The 20,562-nt window shown below is 48.8% G+C and overlaps 1 protein-coding gene across 6 annotated transcripts in view; it reads left to right on the forward strand.

Annotated features, from left to right (window-relative positions):
• Positions 1–20,562, forward strand: part of EVC2 (EvC ciliary complex subunit 2) — a 96,386-nt gene that overhangs the window by 59,012 nt on the left and 16,812 nt on the right. For all 6 annotated transcript variants that reach the window (XM_074321171.1, XM_019718017.2, XM_019718018.2 and 3 more), the window contains 3 exons: positions 2,534–2,988; positions 6,964–7,168; positions 11,446–11,568. In XM_074321171.1, coding sequence (XP_074177272.1) covers positions 2,534–2,988; positions 6,964–7,168; positions 11,446–11,568 — 783 coding nt within the window. The remainder of the gene's footprint in view (positions 1–2,533; positions 2,989–6,963; positions 7,169–11,445; positions 11,569–20,562) is intronic.

A 20,562-nucleotide genomic window follows, 5' to 3' on the forward strand; every position in this document is an offset into this window, starting at 1 on the left:
GTTGGCCGATGGTGTCTTTTTGGCAGGCTGGGTCATGAAGGGTTCTCCAGGTCCTCTCCAGCCTCAGCAAAGCAGAGGGTCGTGATAGATGAGGACAGGGGTGCAGGCGTGATAACAACAATGCTATAACATGTACTGAGTGTTTACTTAGCACTATGCTAAGTGTGTTATGGAAGATAGCTTATTTAATCCTGACATTCATTCACCCTGTGAGGTCGTACTACTGTTTTCTCTCACTCTCTCTCTCTGTTTTTTTTACTGAACACACTGAGGCTCAGAGAGCTGCAGTGTCTTAGTCCGTTCATGTTGCTATAACAAAATATCACAGACTAAGTGGCTTATAAAGAACAAAAATGTATACGGTACAGTTCTGGAGGCTGGGAGCCCAAGATCAGGGTGCCAGTGTGGTGGGTTTCACATGAGGGCCCTCTTCTCACTGTGTCGTCATGTGGGGGACGGGGCGCGGGAGCTCTGTGGGGCCTCTGAGAGAAGAGCACTCGTCCCATTTCTAGGGGCCCCACCCTCATGACCCAAGCACCCCCCAAAAGCCCCACCTCCAGATACCATCACGTGGGGCATTAGGTTTCAACACATGAACGATGTGGGGAACATAGCATTCCAATCACAGCATTGAGTCATGTGGTCCAGGTCGAACACCCAGTAAGTGGCAGACATGGGAGTGAAGCCAGGCCTGTTTGACTTAGAGCCTGGGCCTTATTCTAGACATGAACCTGCGCGGATGTTTACCAGCCTGCGAGAGGAGAGACTGAGACGTAAACACATAAATCCATCCTAATGTGCTCACTGACAGGAAGTTACTCTTTCTGCTGGGGAAGGCTTTACCCAGCAGGTGGAGCATAAACTGAGGCCCAGGGGACAAGAGTGCATTTGACGTGTCCAAGTCCAGGGAGGACACTGCAGGGGGCGGGAGGCACTCAGGCGAGGGTGCCCTGCTGTGCCTGGGACTCTGAGAACATGACACGCTGGGGTGTCGGGCGGATGAGGGCAGGGGCGAAGGGAGTGTGGCTGGGAGTGCGGGCACGGCATGCCAGGTGGAGGCGTCACCGTCCTCTGAGGACGGTGGGAACGCTGACAGGTTTTCAGGAGAAGGACGTGGTCAGATTTAGGATTTAGGAAGTTCATGGGTACCCTGTCACGTAGAGTTGGAGGAGCCTGGCGGTGCAAACCCCTGGGAGGCTGTGGTGCTCGGCCAGGTGAGAGCTGACGAGGACCTAAAACAGACAGTGCCCTGAGCCCGGGGATAAGGGCAGATTCAGAGGGCATATGGGTACAGGATGAGACTCAGGTGGTTGTCTGGTACCATTCAGGAGGGAGGGAAGGCGATAGAGAGTAACTTTCACTTGATCAATAGAAACTCCGCTTTTACTGATCACATTTTGGGCCCGACAGAAAGCCATGGTTCTCACCTTGACTGTTGACCTCTACCCCATCTTGAGCATCGCCTCACCCGTCTCCATTGGCTAAAGGATCAAAACAGTGGGGCCCAAGACCACATTTCTCTGATAGTCATGCCTAATGCAAGAGTGGGATCTAGAAGGATGGCTGGACCACAGAGGGCCCAGTGGTCTTCCATACATGTCATTTCTTGCAGCTGCTTTTGATAAATCTTGTGAGTGGCACAGAGTTAGGGTGTAGCTCATGAAGACAAAGGTTTTTGCAGTGTCCGCAGTGCTGAGGACACTTCATTTGTAGAATGAAAGGATTGGCACTCTCCGGTCACCAGGACCCACGAACATAAGGAGGACAATCCCATGTTCTCACACAATAGAACCGAGCCTATCTGCAGGGGCACCGTTGTAAATAACACCACAATGGACGTCTTCATGTGTCAGCTTTCTTCCTACCACTGGGCCTTTGCTCCTACTGTTCTTTCTCCCAGGAATGTTCCTTCCCCGTGTCTTAACCTGGTTAAGATATGACCTCGTCCCTCAGGTCTCACTTGGATCTCCTTCCTGAAAAGGCCTTCCCTGACCTCATTTAAATGGTCTTTCGTGGATCTCAGGGTTTGCATCCTTATCGTATCACGAAGGGCAGTTACCAGGTGCCTGGCACATGGTAATAACAGTAGCAGACATTCATTGATGTGAACTCTGCCCCAGGCTGTTCTCTGGGGCTACACATGAATGAGGCAACTCACTGAATCCTCGCAGCTACTCTGTGAGGTGAGCCCATTGTTCTCCCCACTTTACAGATTAGGAAATGGAGGCACAGTGAGCATAAGACGCTCGCTTCCAGTCACCCGGCTTGTCAGTGGAAGAGCCAGGCCTGGAACACAGGGCGTCTGCCTCTCGGGCTTTACCTAGTCAGTGAATGAGTGCTTGACACATGTCGAACGAGTGAAGTTTTCACTGTTTTGGGTTGTTTCCTTAAGGATGGTTTTCTAACTGTGAGCTTGGGCAAAAGGCTCCAGCATTCTGAGCCTCCTCTGGCAAATGCCCAAAGTGTTTGCGCAAAGGGCTCGGCGCCCTGAGCCTCGTCCCCATGTCCTTCTCTTCTCTGCAACCCCTGCCAGCACAAGGAGCAGCGGAAGGAGCAGCTGTCCATCGGGGAAGCCTTCCGCGCGGCCGAGGACGTGGGCCAGTACCTGGGCCAGTGGAGGGGCCTGGTGGCGGGCCACAGCGCTGCCCTGGAGGAGCTGCAGGAGCGCCTGGACCAGGCCGCCCTGGACGACCTCAGGGCCCTGAGCCTGTCGCTGTCCGAGAGAGCCACCGAGGAGCTGCGGCGTCTGCAGAGCTCTCTGATGACCCAGGAGCTGCTCAAGCGCGGTGTGCCCTGGCTCTTCCTGCAGCAGATCCTGGAGGAGCACGGCAGGGAGATGGCCGCCCGGGCCGCGCAGCTCGAGGGTGAGGAGAGGGACAGGGACCAGGAGGGCGTCCAGAGCGTGAGGCAGAGACTGAGGGACAACGCGCTAGAGGCCTCGATGGAGGAGCAGGCGGAGCTGAGGCGCTGGGGCCGCCAGATCTTTACGTGAGTGTCCCTGCGGGTGTCTGTGTCCTGCTCTCCTCCTCTGGGTGAGGGAGGGATTCCACCCTGTGGTTAAGGGACGGCCAAACACACGACAGCGACACTGGCCAGGTGAGCTCCACGGCCATTTGTGAGTCACGTGTACTCAGCCAGGGCAGGACACCGCATGACATCGGGGCCCCTCGGGGGTTGCAGAGCAGAGCAGGGGTTGTGGGGGGCAGACTTTGTAGTAACAAGAGGGCCCTGAGGGGCCCCTAGGTTCCCACAGGAGGATGTGATCGGTTTGTTTGAATAATTTCATGGGCAGCCGGGAGATTGAAACCCACTAGTGGTGGATGAGCAGGAACTGTGCCGGGTCCCCTGGTAAGACGTGTGTGTGACGAGGGGAGCGGTGTGTGTGTGTGTGGGGGGGCGCCTCTTTTCCCTTTAACGAGTGGACCTGCTGATCAATATTCCTTAAAGTCGCTTTTCCTTTCAACCAACCAACCCAGAAAACCCCATTTAAGCAAAGAAACAAAACCAAGACCCTTTTCAATTTCTTTTCTTGGTGTAAATGCTCCACAGTTTAAGCTGAGTCTTAGTCTCAGTGTAAATGCTGAATCTTGAGCCCTTTCTATTAGAAATGGTTTCACTGACATAAGGTTGGGGAGGGGGCGTTGTGGGTCAGGGGTGAGGGAGAGGCAAGGGGGGGAATCTCACTGTACCGGGTGGGTCCGTCCAGCCTCCCCACTCTGTGGACCCATTGCTCCGTTTGCTGGACACCAGTGGTCCTCCCCTCCTGCACCGAGGCGGGCGCTCTTCTTGAACCCTTGGAGGGATCATTCTGCAATGTCCGTCGTTCCTTGGGCAGTTACCGCCCATGGCACAGGCTCTTCCTGGCCTCAGTGATGTCATGGCTCCTGCTGCTGTTCCCACGGACTCACCTTGCTACCAGGGAGGATGGGTCCTCAGGTGTTTGCGGACAATGACCTCATCTTGGTTTAGACCCAGTGACCTCTCGGCTCTTTCTCATCTCACTTTATGGTTCTGTCCTCGTGTGTATTTCCCCATCTTTGTTAACGTTTGTTTTCTTGAACAAACAAAATGCTGTCTTTTCCAAGCCCATTAAGATCACAGCTTTAAACACCACTTCCTGTTCCCACGAGTGCTCAGCAGCAATTACCCAGCTCATCCAACCTCCCACCAAAGTCACTTTACACGCTCCAACCTCTTTGGCTCTTCAAAGCATCTCACTTGGACTTGACGTCTTTATTACTAGGAGGTCGTTTTCTTCAAGTTCATTTGGATCCATTTTGCCGGGAGTCTTACTTAAGCTGTTGCTGATTTAGTCGTCCAGCAGAAAAAGAGATCTCATTTTGCTCTCAGAAAGCACTTTATGGGTTAAGGAGGGTCAGCTGACTTCGCTCTCTTAAGATTGTAAAAGGCTGCAGCCTTTAGTGCTGAGTTTATGTAAAACTGGCTTGCACGGTAGTTTTGAAACACATCTGTATGAGCTTCCCGATTTCCAGCAGGATGGAGTTGCTGTAAACCTGGTCGGATAGAGCAGGAATTAATGAGGACGCATCTTTGCCAGGGAAAGCATGTGTTTGAGACTTCTTTCCTAGTTCCTGCCTGGATTTTAAAGTCTTCTGGGACAGAGACCCTGTTTCCTACATTTCTGTATCATTTTGGTGCCTGCGTAGAAGAGGGTGAAGACAGCGGGCTCAATCAGGGTCAAAGACGGGCAATAAGGACTCACTAATTTCCAAGTTGCCTTCACTTTGCGTTCCTCATAACCAGCAAACACGGGAGCTAAGACGCTCGTTCCACTTGGGGAGGTACGAGGGAGCAGCTGCAGTTTCCTGAGGTCCTTTAAAAAAACTGGTGGACCCCATGGGGTGAGAAACCCGAGAGACAGGTGTCAGCAACGTGGGCTTGTTTCTGGCCATGGCCCAGGCCAGCCCTGACGATCTTATTCGAGCTCTATGGGGGAGCCATCCAGCTGAACCATAGTCCCACGTTGAGATTTGGACGTGATGGGCCTGGCCCTGGCCTCCCGGAGTCGTGTCCTGCAGACATCTCTGCATTTTAAAGCTTCCACAAGGCATATTTTATGCAGCTAGTGCTGACTGAACATTGTCAGAATAACCAAACATATCCATGTGTCAAAGAGAATATTGGTTAAGAAATGAACCCACATTGTCCAAAGCAGGAAGGAAGAGAAAAGGCTTCTCCCTCCACTGCTCTGTCCTGGGTCCGGGAGGAAATTCTGAGCAGAAGTCCCCAGCATCTCACTGGCCAGAACTGGGTCCCGCGAGGCAGGAGTGTGAGCTTGTGGCCCTTCTCCCTGGAGCACGGGTAGCGGGCCTTGCCCGAGAGGAGAGGGGGACGTTCCTCAGTGTGCATTCAAACTGAGTTGCTGGAAGGCTTTGTGGTATGTGGGTAAATGTATTTGTTTCCTGGGGCCGTCATAACAAAGCACCACAAACTGGATGACTTAAAACAACAGAAATGTCTCCTCACAGTTCTGGAAGTTGGAAGTCTGGGATCGAGGCCTGAGCAGGTCCTGCGCCCTCTGAAGGCTCAAGGGCAGGGGTCAGTCCCTTGCCTGTCTCTCAACTTCTGGGGTTGCCTCAGTCCTTGGCGTCCTTTGACTTGTAGGCCCATCACTCCAGTCTCTGCATCTCATCCCTTGTCCGTCTCCCTGTGGGTGTGTCTTTTCTTCGTATAAGGACACCAGTCATATTGGATCAAGGACCCACCCGACTCCGGTGTGACTGACTGACTTCGTAATTGTATCTGCACACACCCTGTTTTCAAAGGTCACATTCACAGGTACTAGGGGTCAGGACTTGAACATACCTTTTGCAGTGGGGGGGGAAGCCACAAGTCAACGCATAACGTTAGGTCACTCAGCGTGGCTTTCAGTTTCCAGTGTGTTTTCTCTAAGTGATAACTGTCAATCATCATCCTTTAAGACCAACGCAAGGCTGCCCTATTCCCTGACCCACCTGAGCTGAGCTGGGCATCTCTTCTCTGGGCCACTGGACCCTCTTTACAGTATGCTGCTGACCAGGCTCAATGGACAAACCTTTGCTTTCATCTGTTTCTAAAGCAAGACCAGATTATCTTCAAGTCATGAACGCGGGAAGGCCTGTCGCGTCTTCACAGACCCGTTCACAGCCTCGTGCATTCAACTCTGAGTGCTCAGCTCTAAGATGATGTCATGTCCAGCAGGACAGACAGCTGATGCTCAAGAAATACTTCCAGAATGAAGACGTGATTAAGGACATGATGTTGTGGTTTTTTTCTAGACATGGATTTAACTAATGACTTTCGCTCTTTGCATTTTCAGCTCTCCCACTCCCAGCACACCCTCCGCTATTTTCTGTGGAGAACACATTGCTATTCTTCTTAAAAAAATTTTTTTAACTTTAGTTATTTTTCAATTATAGTTGACATACAATGTCATATTGGTTTCAGGTGTATATCATTGTGATTAGACATTTGTATGCTGTGCAGAGTGGTCACCCCAATAAATCTAGTACCCACCTGACACCAAACATAGTTATTACAGTATTATTGACTGCATTCCTTACGCTGTATTTCTCATCCCCATGACCATTTTTATAGCTGGCAATTTGTACTTCTGAATCCCTTTACTTTTTCATCCAGGCCCCTCCCATCTGTTGACCATCAGTTTGTTCTCTATATCTGAGTCTGTTTCTATTTTGTTTGTTCGTTTATTTTGTTCTTTAGATTCCACATATAAATGAGATCATACGATATTTGTCTCTCTCTGACTGATTTATTTCACTTAGCTTAATACCGTCTAGGTCCATCCGTGCTGTCGCAAATAGCCAGAGTCCATTGCAGCATTACTGACAATTAAAGCTATGGAATGGACCTAAGGGTCCATCGATGGACGAATGGATAAAGATGTGACAGGTTCATGCCGCGGAACATAACTCGGCTTCATCACTGTTCTTGCTTCCCCAGGAGGCTCCGCTCCTCGGCCTTCTCCCTGTCTGAGGAGGAGCTGCTCAGGGTGAGGCAGGAAGTTCACAGCTGCTTTGCCCAGATGGACAGGAGCTTGGCCCTCCCCAAAATCCGGGCCCGTGTCCTGCTGCAGCGGCTTCAGACTGCTTGGCGAGAAGCAGAGTTCCTGAAATTGGACCAGGCCCTGGCTGCCCCTGAGCTGCAGGTACGATGGACATCTCGTGGCTTCTTGATTGCAGAGGTGGGCAGGTCCCAGCTGCTGATTTGATGGGAGCTGGACCCACCACCCACGCTCGGCTCATCTCATCTCTCACCCCATCCTGTTCTCTCCAGCCACGTTGGCGTCTGCTAACCTTACGGTCTGTAGTAGACACACCAGTGCCCAGCCCAGATCCCCTGGCATCTGCTAACCTTACGGTCTGTAGTAGACACACCGGTGCCAAGCGCAGATCCCCTGGCCTGGGTCCTTTCACTGTCCTTTCACCAGTAGCCAGGAGTGTTAGCCGCTCACAGCTCACAGACACACCCCTCTGCTGGGCCTTGCTCTGGGCAGATGGGAGCCACCTGGCTGGAGAGGTTGCTCTCCCTTCTGGTCCCTCAGCTATACCCCACTGACCTACTCAGGGTGCAAAAGGCTGGCCCTTTCTGTAAGTGGCACTAGGAAGGTGCTCACCTCAGCCCAGGTGGGCAGGAAAAGAGGTGTCTCATGCTGGGCCTTATGGGATGATGATAGCTGCCTGTTCTGAGCACCTGTTATGTGTCTCAAGGGCAGACACTTCTTGGGTGCAGTGTTTGCTCCAGAGCCCTATGGACCAGTCAAGGCTAGACCTTACCTGGGACTCCTGCTCGCATGCCCTTTCCGCTTCCTGTCCTGGTTCCCTCATTCCCCATATGTTGCTCCGAATTCCTCTCAGGAAACCATGGGCACCCCAGTCCGTCTGCAGCTCTGCCTCTGGGGAACCTGACCCAAGAGGGGGCTTTGAACTTGCTGTTTCCTCTGCCAAGAATGCGCTTCCCCCAGCGCTCTGTGTTCTACTCACATCTCAGCCCAAATTTCACCTGCACAGAGATCTTCCCTGAGTACCCATCCGTGAGGCCCCTCCCCTAGGCGTCGCGTCACATGGCCCTGCTCCATGGCTTCGTATAATTGCTCGCTGTGAAATGTCCCAGTCTCTTGACTTGTTCATGGCCTGTGCCTCCACGACAAGCCAGCCCCTGAAGCATTCACCACTCCATCCCCAGCACCTAGAAAGTGCCTGGGGCATAGCAGGTGTGCAGTACATTTTGTTGACAGAACTAACCAACCAACCCCAGATGTGTGTGGAATGTTGGCGCTTCCCTGGGTGGTGATCTGTAGAGATCGAGACCATATTAAAGTCTAGACTTACACTCTCTCACCTGGAGTCCACAGCAGTGCCAGGAGGCAGGTGTTATGTCCCATCTTACAGGTGAGACAACCAGCCAGCAGAGGAAAGATGAGAAGGTGGGAGAACTGGGCTTGGGGCTGGTGTGTTCGGATTTTTAAACCCACTGTTCTTCTGTTAGGGGAAGAAAAAAAATTTAGACATATCTTGTCCTTATAAAAAATCAATGGACAGAAACAACTTGGAAGCTTTTACATTCTTTCATATTAAAAAGGGGCTTTTTATTTATATTCTCAGAAGGGCACAGGATATGTAAATAGTGCTAATTAAAGAGTGAGGTACAAATTGTCAAAAAAGTTTTAAAGGATTTGGAATAATGAATAAAAATTTTGCACATAAGTGAAGTGTGTTTGTCTCTCCTGCTGACCAAGGGCCAATCCTGCAGGAATTAAGTTAAAGGTGTCCCAGGTGTTTGGCTTTGAAATGGAATTGGCCCTGTACCCTTCCTCAAAGGGGCACATGCATCAGCCCTGGGCGTGAAGAGTGCTTATTCAATACCTTCCAGAAGAAATGCATGGATGGGTTGGCATCCGTGGTTGGCTGAGCCTGGCTCCCTTTGCAAGCACCATGTTGAGAAAGCGGTGGTGCAGATGGTGCTGCAGCCTGATGGCACCAGCGGAGAGAGTGGCTCCCTCGCCAGGCTGAGCAGGTGGGCCCAGGCCCGCCTTTGCCTGCCTGTGAGTGTGGACGAGTTACTGTGCAGGCAAGCAGGACGGGAGGTTTTCATTAAAAAAATTTTTTTGATGGCTTAGGTGCATTTTATTGGTTTTCAATTTTTTTTGTTCTTAATTTTTCAGTTTTTCATCTGTAAAATGGGTGTAATGCAGATTATTATGGGAATTAGATGGCCTGATATGTAGAAAAGAATTAGTTGTGCTTGATATATTACCACTCCCTTGGGCCTCCCTCACCCCATCTTTCTTTTCACCACTAGGTAACCCCTCAGTTTCCTCCCTGTTGACCTCTGTTTGGAGGTCCCTAAACAGGGACAGTACCTCATGGCTGACATAACTTGTGGTGGCTCAGGGCTCTCAGAATATTTATGTAAATTAGTTTCTTAGGACGTCATAAGCTCTAAGAGATACACAGGTCAGATTTTCACAGTCTTTCTTTAAGCTTTTCTGTGGCTCTCTGCCAGGATGTAAGTTCCGTCATGATCTCAGGGCCCCACGTGGCCTGGCCCCTGACCAGACGTGTGCTGGCAGGTCTTGGTGGGGGTTTAGGGAGATGGGGAGGAGGCAGTCCCGATGTGCAGCATTTGCCCATTTCCCTGGTGTCAATACTCCTTCTAAGGCCCGTTTCAAGCTGCCAACTTGACGTCACTGTGTGTGGTGCTGGGAAGAGATGCACAGGGTCACCTCTCACCTGCCAACCCCCCCCTCCCAGCCCCCCCCCCCCGCCCTTTCCCTGCCTCTCTTAGCTTTATCCCCTCCCAGCCCCAGTCCATGCCCTGGGCTTCAGGGTTTTGCCTACCAGCTTGGCTCTGTTCCTGAGAGGCCTTGACCCACAATTTCCTTTTTTTGATAATATCCCTGTTAGACCAGGAGATGAACACTGTAGTTAATTCATGGAATCAGCTGAGTCCAGCCTGCGTAATTAAAGAGATTAGGCTCAGGAGTCAGGAAACTTGAGATCTAGTTCTCCGAGCTCCCAAGCTGTGGCTTTAGGCCACCGATTCTACTCTCCTGGTCTCAGTCTGCCCATCTGTCAAATGGGGCTGTTTGAACTCTTTGAATTACTGTGTATGTGCTTGCTTCCTCTGAGTGGGCTGGGGCAGGTCACCATCCTAAGGTTTAGGGGTCCAGGGCAGAGTCTGATAGGTAGGCTGGAGTCCATGTCTAGAACAGGCTCTGGGAAATCGAGGGACCTCAAGGGATATGACAGAGAAGAGGAAGGGCAGGCAGGCAAGCTGGGAAGGGGAGGAGACCGGCCCTCACTGGGGACTGCCCACCTGCCATGAGTATATTAGGTGTGCAGTGCTGTGTTGTGTCATGCTCCTCTATGCTGTGCTGTGTTTTACTATGTTTTGCTATGTTATGTCATGTCCTATTGTTATATTCTTATGTTGTAGTCTGTTGTGTTATATTATGCCGTTATATTATATGGTATTACCTTGTGGTAGGCTGAATTATGTTCTGTTCTGTTTATTATGTATGTTATGTAGTGTTACATTCTTGCAGTAATCCTATGACGTAGGTATTATTATCCACATTTTACAGGTGTGCAAACTGAGGCTCAGAGATCACAGCATCTGTGACATTCATTTATTAATTGAATAACAATTTACCGAGCACCCATGACCTCACCTTCAACCTCTCTCAGCCTTGCTCAGTCCACTCCAGCCCCACATTTGTTCCTCCTTCAGGGCCTGGCACCCCCTGCTTCCAGATTTTCACATGCCTGGCACCGTCTTGTCATGTGGGTGTCAGCTGCAATGTCACTTCCTCACATTTGTGAAGATGCAGATGTGTGTGTGCAGCTTGTGCACACTGTTCTAGAAGGATCCATCTGTGTCAATCACTGCATGGTGCCTCCTTGCATTGACATATACAACTGTACTCAGCAGCCATTCACCTCCACCAGCGTTTCCCCTTCCAGCCAGCAGAAAATAATCCCCCATCACTCTCACTGTCCCCTTGTCTTTCACAGCACTCACCAACCGTCAGAGAGTGTCTGTTATTTGTTTTCACATCACTGATGGTTTTCTCCACGATGATGTAAGCTTCACCAGGGCAGGGCCCCCTTCTGTTGTATTTCCTGCTCAGAGAGGCCGGCAGGTTGAGGTCCCACTGCTGGAGAAGAGGGGGACCCACGTTGGGGCCGCTGTCTGTCTGACTACAAAGCTCTGGCCTTCTCCTCCCTTTAGTGGGAGGAGCCACCGGAGACCATGAGGTCCAAGCCCCATGCTGATCCAGGACAAGGTACCTCTGTCCTCTCTCCAGCCGAAGGCAGCCTGCAGTTCTGAGCTGCAGAAGCTTCTCGGCTTTGAGAGACTTGGGGCTGCATGAACTTCTTGGCAGTTGCTTTGGTGCCAATGTTTTCTCTCACCCGTCTCTAGCAACAGTCCAGGGCGAGAAAGCCGCGCTCCAAGAGTAAAAGCAAGATAGACGTTTTGAAGAAGTGCATTGAAGACAAAATTCAGCTCTTTGACGAACCAACCCCTGAAGACCTGGTTGAAAAGGTCAGTGCTTCTGCCTCCTCTGTTTTTCTCTCATTTCACGTGGCAAGGCTGGCTGCCTCCCCACCTGCAGGGCACACACAGCCCCTGGGGGCTACAGCTGTCCATCTCCAGCAAACACCGAGTTTCTAAGCCAGGGTCCTGCAGATGGGACCCGCCCCTCCCCCTCATGCCTTCCCACCTGGTCCTTCTGTCTGGAACCCTCTCCCTTCTCTTCTCTACCTGGAGGTCTCCAGTGCATCCTCTGGCCGCAGCCATCTGCCCGTGGGTGCTGCCATCTTCATGCCTGGCTCCGTGCTGAGGCGTTCACATGTGTTGCTGCACTTCTGTCTCTCTTTTTATCTCACCCACCCTCCTTCGTGCTCCCTCGCTGGGTGTTCTTTATGTCCCTGCACAAGGCACTCCCGGCCACTCGGTGCTTCTCTGTGTTCTTCCCTCCTCCTGGAATTACCTTTCCACCTTTCCTTACCTGGATAAGTGAATATTGTCCATTGCCATCCTCAGGTGTTGCCTCTGTCCTCAGGCGCCCCCTCTTTTAAGAAGCCTTCCCAGAACACCTAGTTTTTCCCACCTATTCCCCCACTTTCAGCTCCCATTCTGAGTGTAACACATATCACACTGTTCATTCATTCCCCTGCTATTTTGGGGATCAGTGCTCTCCCAGGCCCTGTGGTAACGACCTCTGGGCTGCAGCAGTGACTGGAGTAGTCCTGGCCCCTGCCCTCAGGGGGAGCATTCTAGATGGAGGAGATGGACAAAAAACACTGGAATCACAGGCCATGGTCAGTGCCACCCAGGGGATGTGACAGTGACTGGAATCAAGGGTTAGGAGAAATGGGATCCACTGTAGGTGGGAGAGTCAGGTTAGGTCTCTGAGAAGGTGACATTCAGGAGCTGACACCATGTTATCACTGCCCGGGTACCCGCTGTGCCCTCAGAACTCTGCAGACGGTAGGTTCCCAGGAGGAGAATGTCCAGAGAATGGATACAGCAAACCGTATGTTACAGCTGCTGTTTTCGTTCCTACCTCCTGCTGTGTCCTTTGCCTAGTTTCTCAGTTTTATTTGTTTTAGTGTAAGTGTATTTCTCAGAACACATGCGGGCGCTGGCAAAGAGCCGTGGGGCTGCTCGGGGCAAGGTGGGCGGCTCCTGCAGGTTGCGTGGTGGATGATGCCTTAAGGGACCCAGGACGTAGCACCCTGTTCCCACTCGTGTTCTGTATAAAATTGAGAAATAAGACGGAGTCAGGCAGTAGAGGCCAAAAATACTGTCTTTATTATTGCTGACAGTTCCCACAGTTGTGTGACGTGGGACTTACATGTGATGGCTCTTGCTTCTGTAAAATGAGGGTTGTGACAATGATAACCCACTGGTCCCAGGGTTTTTGTGAGCAACACGGATAGCAAGGCACTTTGAACTTCAGAGTGGGCTACATGCTAGTATTTCCGAGTAATGGAGCAGTCCCATATGCCCCAAATCCACGCATCGCAGAGGAAAGCAGAAGGGAGGCATTTGTCAGCTGTGACCTTTTTAAGACAGGCCATCTTCACAATCACCTATTTCACTGCTGCAAGTGCCAATAGACTACACACTCCTGAGTCAACAGCTTTGCTGTCCCTCCCAAAATTGATCAATTGCATCTCTTAGCGTCCCAGCGGTGATTGTGCAGATTTTTCATTTACAGGGCGATTGTGGAGGGAAATGACAGCCCTCGGTGCGAGTGCCAGCCGCTGAGAGTTGTGTGGTCGTGTTTCAGGACTGGGCAGTCCCTCACACTCATGCAGCTGTAAAGATGGAGCTGGTCTTGCTGACCACTGCCCAGAGACCCATCGTACGGCCCCAGCCTGGCTGGCAGTGTGGTGTCTCCAGAGGGACTTCGGCTTCCCAGCTGGGGCTGCAGAGCGTGCCCCCTTTCTTTATGAGAATCCACGTCAGATATCCACCCAGCCTTCAACCCCAGGTTGATAGGTTCCTTTTCTGGACACCTCCATCTGTAGAGATTGGGAGAATTTCCCAAGGTCACTTGGTCAGTGTGTGGTAGAGCTGGAGTTTGAACAAGGCACGTCTGCCTCCATCCCCCGTGCCCTTTTCCTCACGGCACTGTGACCTCTGTCAGCTGTGACAGTGAGATGGCTTCAGCCTCCCACGATGACTCCTGGGTGCTCTTCCCCAGGCCCGCTTTCCTTTCTTCCATTTCCTTTCCTTGTCCTTGTCTTCTTCCCCTTTCCCTCATCTCCTTCCACTTTCTCCTTTAGGGGATGTGTTGTGGAGGGTTCTCTGGGCCAGACATTGGTCTAGGTTGGGGCTCTTGACATGTGCAGTGTTTCAGAGAGCAGCCAGCTGTGCATCGGCCGTCTGGAAGGTCGCACGTAGCCATCAGGTAGAAAATCCACCTGACCAATCTGAGCTCCCCCTGGAATGAATGGTTGAGTGACTGATCTAGGGAGGGAAGAGGGACAGACAGACAAACCACTGTGAGCTGCCTGCCCTTTTTCTGTACAGCTGGTGGGTTAATGGAAGAGGTATCAGCTCTGGTCACAGGCAGGTGTCCAGAGAGGCAGAGGAGATACACAACACAAATTATGTGACTCATTTTAACTTTCCAGCTGTTAGAAATACATCTATCTGTCTACCTCTATCTATCTATCTATCTATCTATCTATCTATCTATCTATCTATCTATCCATCTATCCATTCATCTCTGCTTTTTACTTAACCCTGAAACTTGAATATTTTCCATTCAGTATGTAAGTTTCTTCATTGCTTTTTTCAGCAGCATAGCATTGATATGTGTGATCCTTAAATGATTTAACCAGCCCTCAATTAATGGACATTTAGGTTCTTTTCAATCCCTTGATGTTTGAAATGATCTTAGAACATGTGCGTATCTCCCACGCCCCTCTGTAGTGAGGCAGGCAGAATTATTGCCACGCCCACTTCATAGATGAGAGCACTGAGACACAGAAAGGTTGAGAGCCTTGTCCCCGGGTCAAATACCCATTGGCTGGTGGCATGAAGCCTGTCCCTGTATTCTAGTAACAGGTCTGTTTGATGGACTCAGAAATGAAGGGGATATTTCAGTTAATCTTTGGTGTGTTCTCCTGCTGTTTTGGCATGGAGCATATTTAAATTTCTCATACATATTGCTTAGCAACATTTAAATATAAATGAAAATGACATGACTGTATTTCCTGCTCACCCATTTTTCCTGGGATTATTTTAACGATGTCGCCCTGCGTCTGGGTAGCGTGTCTACCACATATCCGTTCACCCGTTCATTATTCATTCGCTCTTTCCAGGTTTCATGATGTGCCATGCCTGCACAGTTGATTAGCAGCCCCTTCAATCAGGAGTGGAACTCTCGCACCGTAATCAGCCCTGCAACCTTTTGTGTTTCTGCAGTTGCCTTGGCAATTATGCAGAGGTGGCTGGTACTTCTGTCAGGCAAAGTTCTTCACACTCCTGTCATTCCACAAGGGACTAGAGTGCAAGCTGAGAATAATGTCCTCATTTTCAGATAACCTGACGAGAGAAAACTGATGGCACAGGTCCTTATGAAGCTTAGACAAGAAGGCATGTTGGAAGGGAATACATGTTAGGACGAGGAGGGGAAATCCATCCGTCTCCAGACGGTTCTCTTCATGTCTCCTCTTGCCCCCATTGTATCCTTTGAGGCAGCCTCTGTCAAGGTCATCTTCATGGTTTCCCCATTGTCCCCACACGAAATCCAGATTCCTGAGTGCGGCGTTCACGGCCTCACAATCAGTCTTCAGCTTACCTTCTCATGGTTTGAATGTAGTAACTTTTTACTACATTGTCCATTTACCAATTTTACTTTTCATTTTCATGGAACTTATGCATATGTTCTTTCAAAGAGTCCAATAATTGTACAAGGTTTGTGCTGAAAATAAAAAAAGCATTTCTGTGCAGCCCCAGACACACACATTTTCAAATCCCCAGAGGTAACGACACTAAATTTTTTTGCTTGGTCTTTTGCTATTTGCCTCCATATCTTTAAATAACATGCTCGTCTTGCTATTTCTTGATTTCTCTACATTAGGCATTATCTATTCATTTTTCTTTATGGAAGATAAGATTTCACGGTCTTTCTTCTTTCAACCTGCAACACACACGAGCCCTTCTTATCCTCACCCACCCCCAATATAGTTACATTTATAGTTAAGATTTCTATTATGATTATTATTTAAATGTTATTCACAGCTGCGCCATATAAAAACTGAGATTCATTTTTCTTTCCTGTATTAACCTTTTGTTTTTTTCTGGAGTTAATATTATACTTTGGTTTGTTCTTTGGTTACTTTTCTATGCAATCCTCTTCTTGACAGTTGTCCAAATATCCTATCAGGACCGCCACACAAGTCATGCCTTCCAGTAATGGCATCGTCCTGAGGACAGCTCTTTGTACCTCTGGCATGTTCCAGTCTGGACATTGCCCATTATAATTTATGCACAGCTGTCATCTTGGGGGTCATACTATGAATTTTCTTCACCTCTCTCTTTCCTGATATGGTTCTTATTTTAATGAAATGAGTCCTCTGTTAGTTTCCTAGGAAAGGGCACATGGTAGGTTTCATATTTTGAAATTTTTCGAAACTGAAGGTGTTTTCATTCTGTTTGCCAATCTTGGAATTCTGGGAATTTTTATTAATTTTGATGATCAACTCCCCTTCTTTTCTGTTCTCTGTCTTCCTAAATCTCTCGTTATTCAGATGTTGGACCACTTGTCCATTAGCTCTTTTACTTTCCTTTTTCAGTATTTTCCTTTGTTCTTTTGCTTTACTTTCTGGGAAATATCCTAAGTTGTATCATCTAAACCTTTAATTGAGTTTTTCATTTTTGTTTTAAATTTCTAATTTATCAAGAGTTTTTTTCTTTTCATGCTCTTTTGTTAAAGAAAGAACATTCTCTTGTTGTTTTAAGGCTACCACCTTCTTGTATGTCCCTAAGGACATTAATGTTTTTTAAAGTTCATTTTTTAAAAATTCCTGCATATTTCCTGTTACCTCTACATTCATGAGAGGGTTTCCAAGGTGTGTGGTTCTGCTTTTATTTAAGACTGAAGTACTTAAAAGCTGCTTGGAGGCCCTGGGCCTGTAAGTGGGCCTTGCAGACTGTGCACTTCCCTCTGGAATGACCAGCTGGGCCATTCATGTGGGGAGCCCCCAGTGTCAGTATCTTAGATCTTTCTTGAAGGCTGGTCAGTGCCTCCAGAGAAGACTGGTCTCCTGCCTAGCTGGAAGAGGCCTGGATGCCCACATTTCAGGAGCCAAAGCGGGTAGGTGAGCTGAGATGTTAGTAGTCAGTATGTAGAGTTTGACTTGAGCCCTGTGATTTCAGTGTGGGGTTGCCACCTTCAACTCTGCCTGGTTTCTCCCAGTTTACAGACTCTTCCAGACAATAAACCTGCAGCTACGGGCCAGGCTGCGGGAGGAGCCCTGGCCTGCGGGACAGAAGTTGTCTGGGGGGAGTTCTGGAGGCTTGTTTCTTAGTGAGATGCCCAACCTTTCCTCCTGTTTACCTTTAGCTTCCACCCTCACTTGTAGACGTGCTTGCATTTCTGACACTTGGGGAGATTCTGCAGTGTAAACGGTGTTGCGTCTGTGCTTACTCCATTGCTGGATTAGAACCCAGCTTTTGGGGAGCTGTTGAGTCCTTTGCCACTCAGTCTCTACTCTCCAGCTTATAACATTCTTTTTGCTATTGTTTCCCCCTCATTTTCCCCATTTTCCTTTCTGCCTTAAAGAAAGCAGTAGATGCATGTTATAAATCTATCTTTTACCAGGAATCTCCATTGTTAATATTTTTCTATATTGTGCATGTATTTTATAATTACAAATGGAAATAACTTTTTTAAAAGAGAAAAGAAAACCCCCAATATTACAAACCGTGATTTTTATCTTTTTTCTGCAACCCAAAGAGGACTCTATTTGACTAATTGTAATAATGATAATAAAATAATAGTGGCAATAATATGGCAGCTACTATTTATTAGGGGCTCGTTAGACGCCAGAGACTATACTAGGCATTGTCTCCTGTTGTTTTATTGTTTTCTTTTCACAGACAAAACTGAGACTCAGAGGAGTTACGCGACTTGTTTAGGTCGCACAGCTAGTTAAGTGGTGAGCGATAACAGATCGACCATAGCCAAAACAAAACTGTGCTGACTGGACTTTTACACTTAGATTATTTCAGTGATGGGGTGGATGGTAGTGTCTTTTCAGGCATAGAAATGAATTTTTTCTATCTTAAATTTAAGCACTAATGTTTATTTAATGAGGTGGTAGTTCATTGAACAAATATTAACCCAACACACCTTTACTGAGTCCACTCCCCTCCTGATGCAAGATGAAGGGGAGAGTCTTAAACACTTTCCATCTTCTTATTCCTTCTGGGTATTTGGGGCCCATCCAGGAAAGCATGGGTTATATTGACCTGCTTTATGGGAGGACCAGCCACTAGAATTCAAGTACAGGCTTATATTTTAATCAGCCTTCTCCCAGCACTTGGATGTGAGGTTCTTAATGTGACCACTCTTTTCACATGGAGGAAATTGCTAGTGACACTCCTGGCCTCTCCATCCCTTGACCACTTATCTCCAAGGAGGGTGTTGCCTGGTTGGTGGGATTAAAGAAGGAACTGGGCGTGCTCAGTGCAGCTCCCTCCTCATTGGACGCCAGCTGCCTGCAGGAAGCCCCCATTCTCTGTCCAGGATGTGATGAGCTTGGTGGGAAGCCTGCTGTTTGGGGGAGTTTATATTCGTTTGGACACACATCCGAGCCTCATTCGCCAGTCTAGTTTTCATCAGTATTAAAGCTGATGTTTGGCATCTGTCTGGCTGTATTTGTTTCCAGACCTGGGCAAGGAGGAGCCTGTGGTGACTCGTACTCCTTAGAATCCCAGTAATTCTCTGCTGGTTGACAGGGGTTAATTTTATTTTTTGCCTTTAAAGGACATCACAGTGTTTCTAAGTAACTACTTTGAAATGCACATGCCGTCAGGGAAGCTGGAAAGGAAGTAGTTTGAAATAAGAGTATTTAGCAGCATATTGTTTTGCAAATGAATTTTTATTACTTTCGGCAGCTTGAATATTTAATGAAGCCTGTCATTAATACCTCATAGAAATGCAAATCTGTATCCTTTCCCAGGATTTCCCAGGAGTTCTTTTAGACAAGGATGAAAACACTCTAGAGACGCATTCTGGTGGTGGTGTAATTAACAAATTAAGCTTTCCAGAGCAGAAGAAGGAAGGTTTTTGGAGAATCTTTTCTTAATTTCACTGTCCGCATTGTTCTTACATACAAAAGGCTTTAGGCCCGCCCCACACTTCAGGTATGAATTTGCATAAGTAAACTTGAGAGATGGCACTTGTGGTCACCTCATCTGCCCTGCACACCACAGGGGACAAGGCTTACAGGAGATTTGGCCACCACCCATCCAAGGGTGGGGAAGAGTGAGACCATGTGGTGGTAATGTGAAAACCTGAGCTCTTGGCAGGCGTGTGATAAGGAGACTTGTGATCCGTTTCTTGCTCGCCTGCTGCCCATCACTCATGTTTTCCCCCTTCAGGACCTTTCGGTAGAGTTGTGACAGCCGTTTTCAGTGCCTCAGGAGAGTCTCCTTCCCATACCTGGCAGTCAGGACCTCTGTCCATCCTATAGGTCCTCATGGCCCACTTCTCCTTTTAGCTTTGGTCTAATTCACCCTGTCACTCATCCCGTGGGGACCTCATACACTGCAGCCTCAGTGCCTTTGCCTGTGCTCTTCTCTCTTCCTGAATCCCTACATCCTTCCACATCCTGTTCAGACGCGTGTGTTCACAACCTTCCCTGACCCGTCACCTCCTCCATCCTCTAAACTACCGCCAGCATAACGTATGGACCTGCCTCATAGCGCTGACCATATTCTGCTTTTCATAATCATATGACTACCAACAATACCAACAACAGCTAACATGTGTTGAACACTCTCATGTGTCAGGCACTGTTCTAGGCAATTAAAAGAAGTCGATCATCTAATAATCAGAATAACCCATGAGGGTCTTCTGCTTCTGGACAGGACAGAATAAGAAGGGTTGGATTACCCACTCGCCTAAAACAAAACAAAACAAAACTAAATAAAACATGAACAATATATGAGAACCGATGATTTTTCAAGGCAAAGGACAACGGTCAAAAGTGATTCCTGAGAAATGGGGGACAAATGAACTGAGCCCTGTGATGGCCCCAGCGTCCTGCCCTGAAAGAACATTCAGGTTTTGGCACAGGGGGTGGAACCTGGTGGACACCCGTAGTGCAGGAAACAAAGCTAAGAATTCAGGGAAGCCATGTTAGCTGGACTTTACAGGACAGAGGACCAGAGAAAAAAGAGCTGCACATAGAGACAGCTCCGGAGATACCCACTGGATCCCCTTGAGTATTCCGCCGAGAACTCGGCCCATACATTGGAGAAAATTACCCAAAGCCAGGAAAAGGGCCACCCCAGAGGTTCAGAGACAAGTGCTCAATGCTGCCACAGGGCTGGGAACAGCGAGGGGTCCTGTCAGCCAGGCTAGAAAACCTCATAATTCATGAGGCATCAGATATAGTACTCAAAAACATTGTGCCTCACTAGTGGGATTTATTAGCTGTGAGCTAAACTCTGCTCTGGTCTTGCCTAAAAAAAAAAAAAAAAAAAAAATAGAAATCTTAAAAATATGACCAGGAAAGATCAAACTGTTTCCAACTAACTTACCTGCATCCCAGAGCAAAGCTCAAGAATTTCATATTTTGTATAGAAATACACAAATATCCAGGACCAATAAGTTACAATTCACAATGTCTGTCATCCTGTTAAAAATTACCAGGAAAAGGGGGCGGCCATTCGGCTCGGTTACAGCACAGTGTTCATAACACTCAGGTCGCCGGTTCAATTCCCACATGGGTCAGTGAGCTGCGCCCTCCACAACTAGTTTGAAAATAGTGACTTGGAGCTGAACTG

This window comes from Rhinolophus sinicus, linkage group LG02 (genome assembly GCF_036562045.2).
Source record: "Rhinolophus sinicus isolate RSC01 linkage group LG02, ASM3656204v1, whole genome shotgun sequence".
Classification (NCBI taxonomy): Eukaryota; Metazoa; Chordata; class Mammalia; order Chiroptera; family Rhinolophidae; genus Rhinolophus; species Rhinolophus sinicus.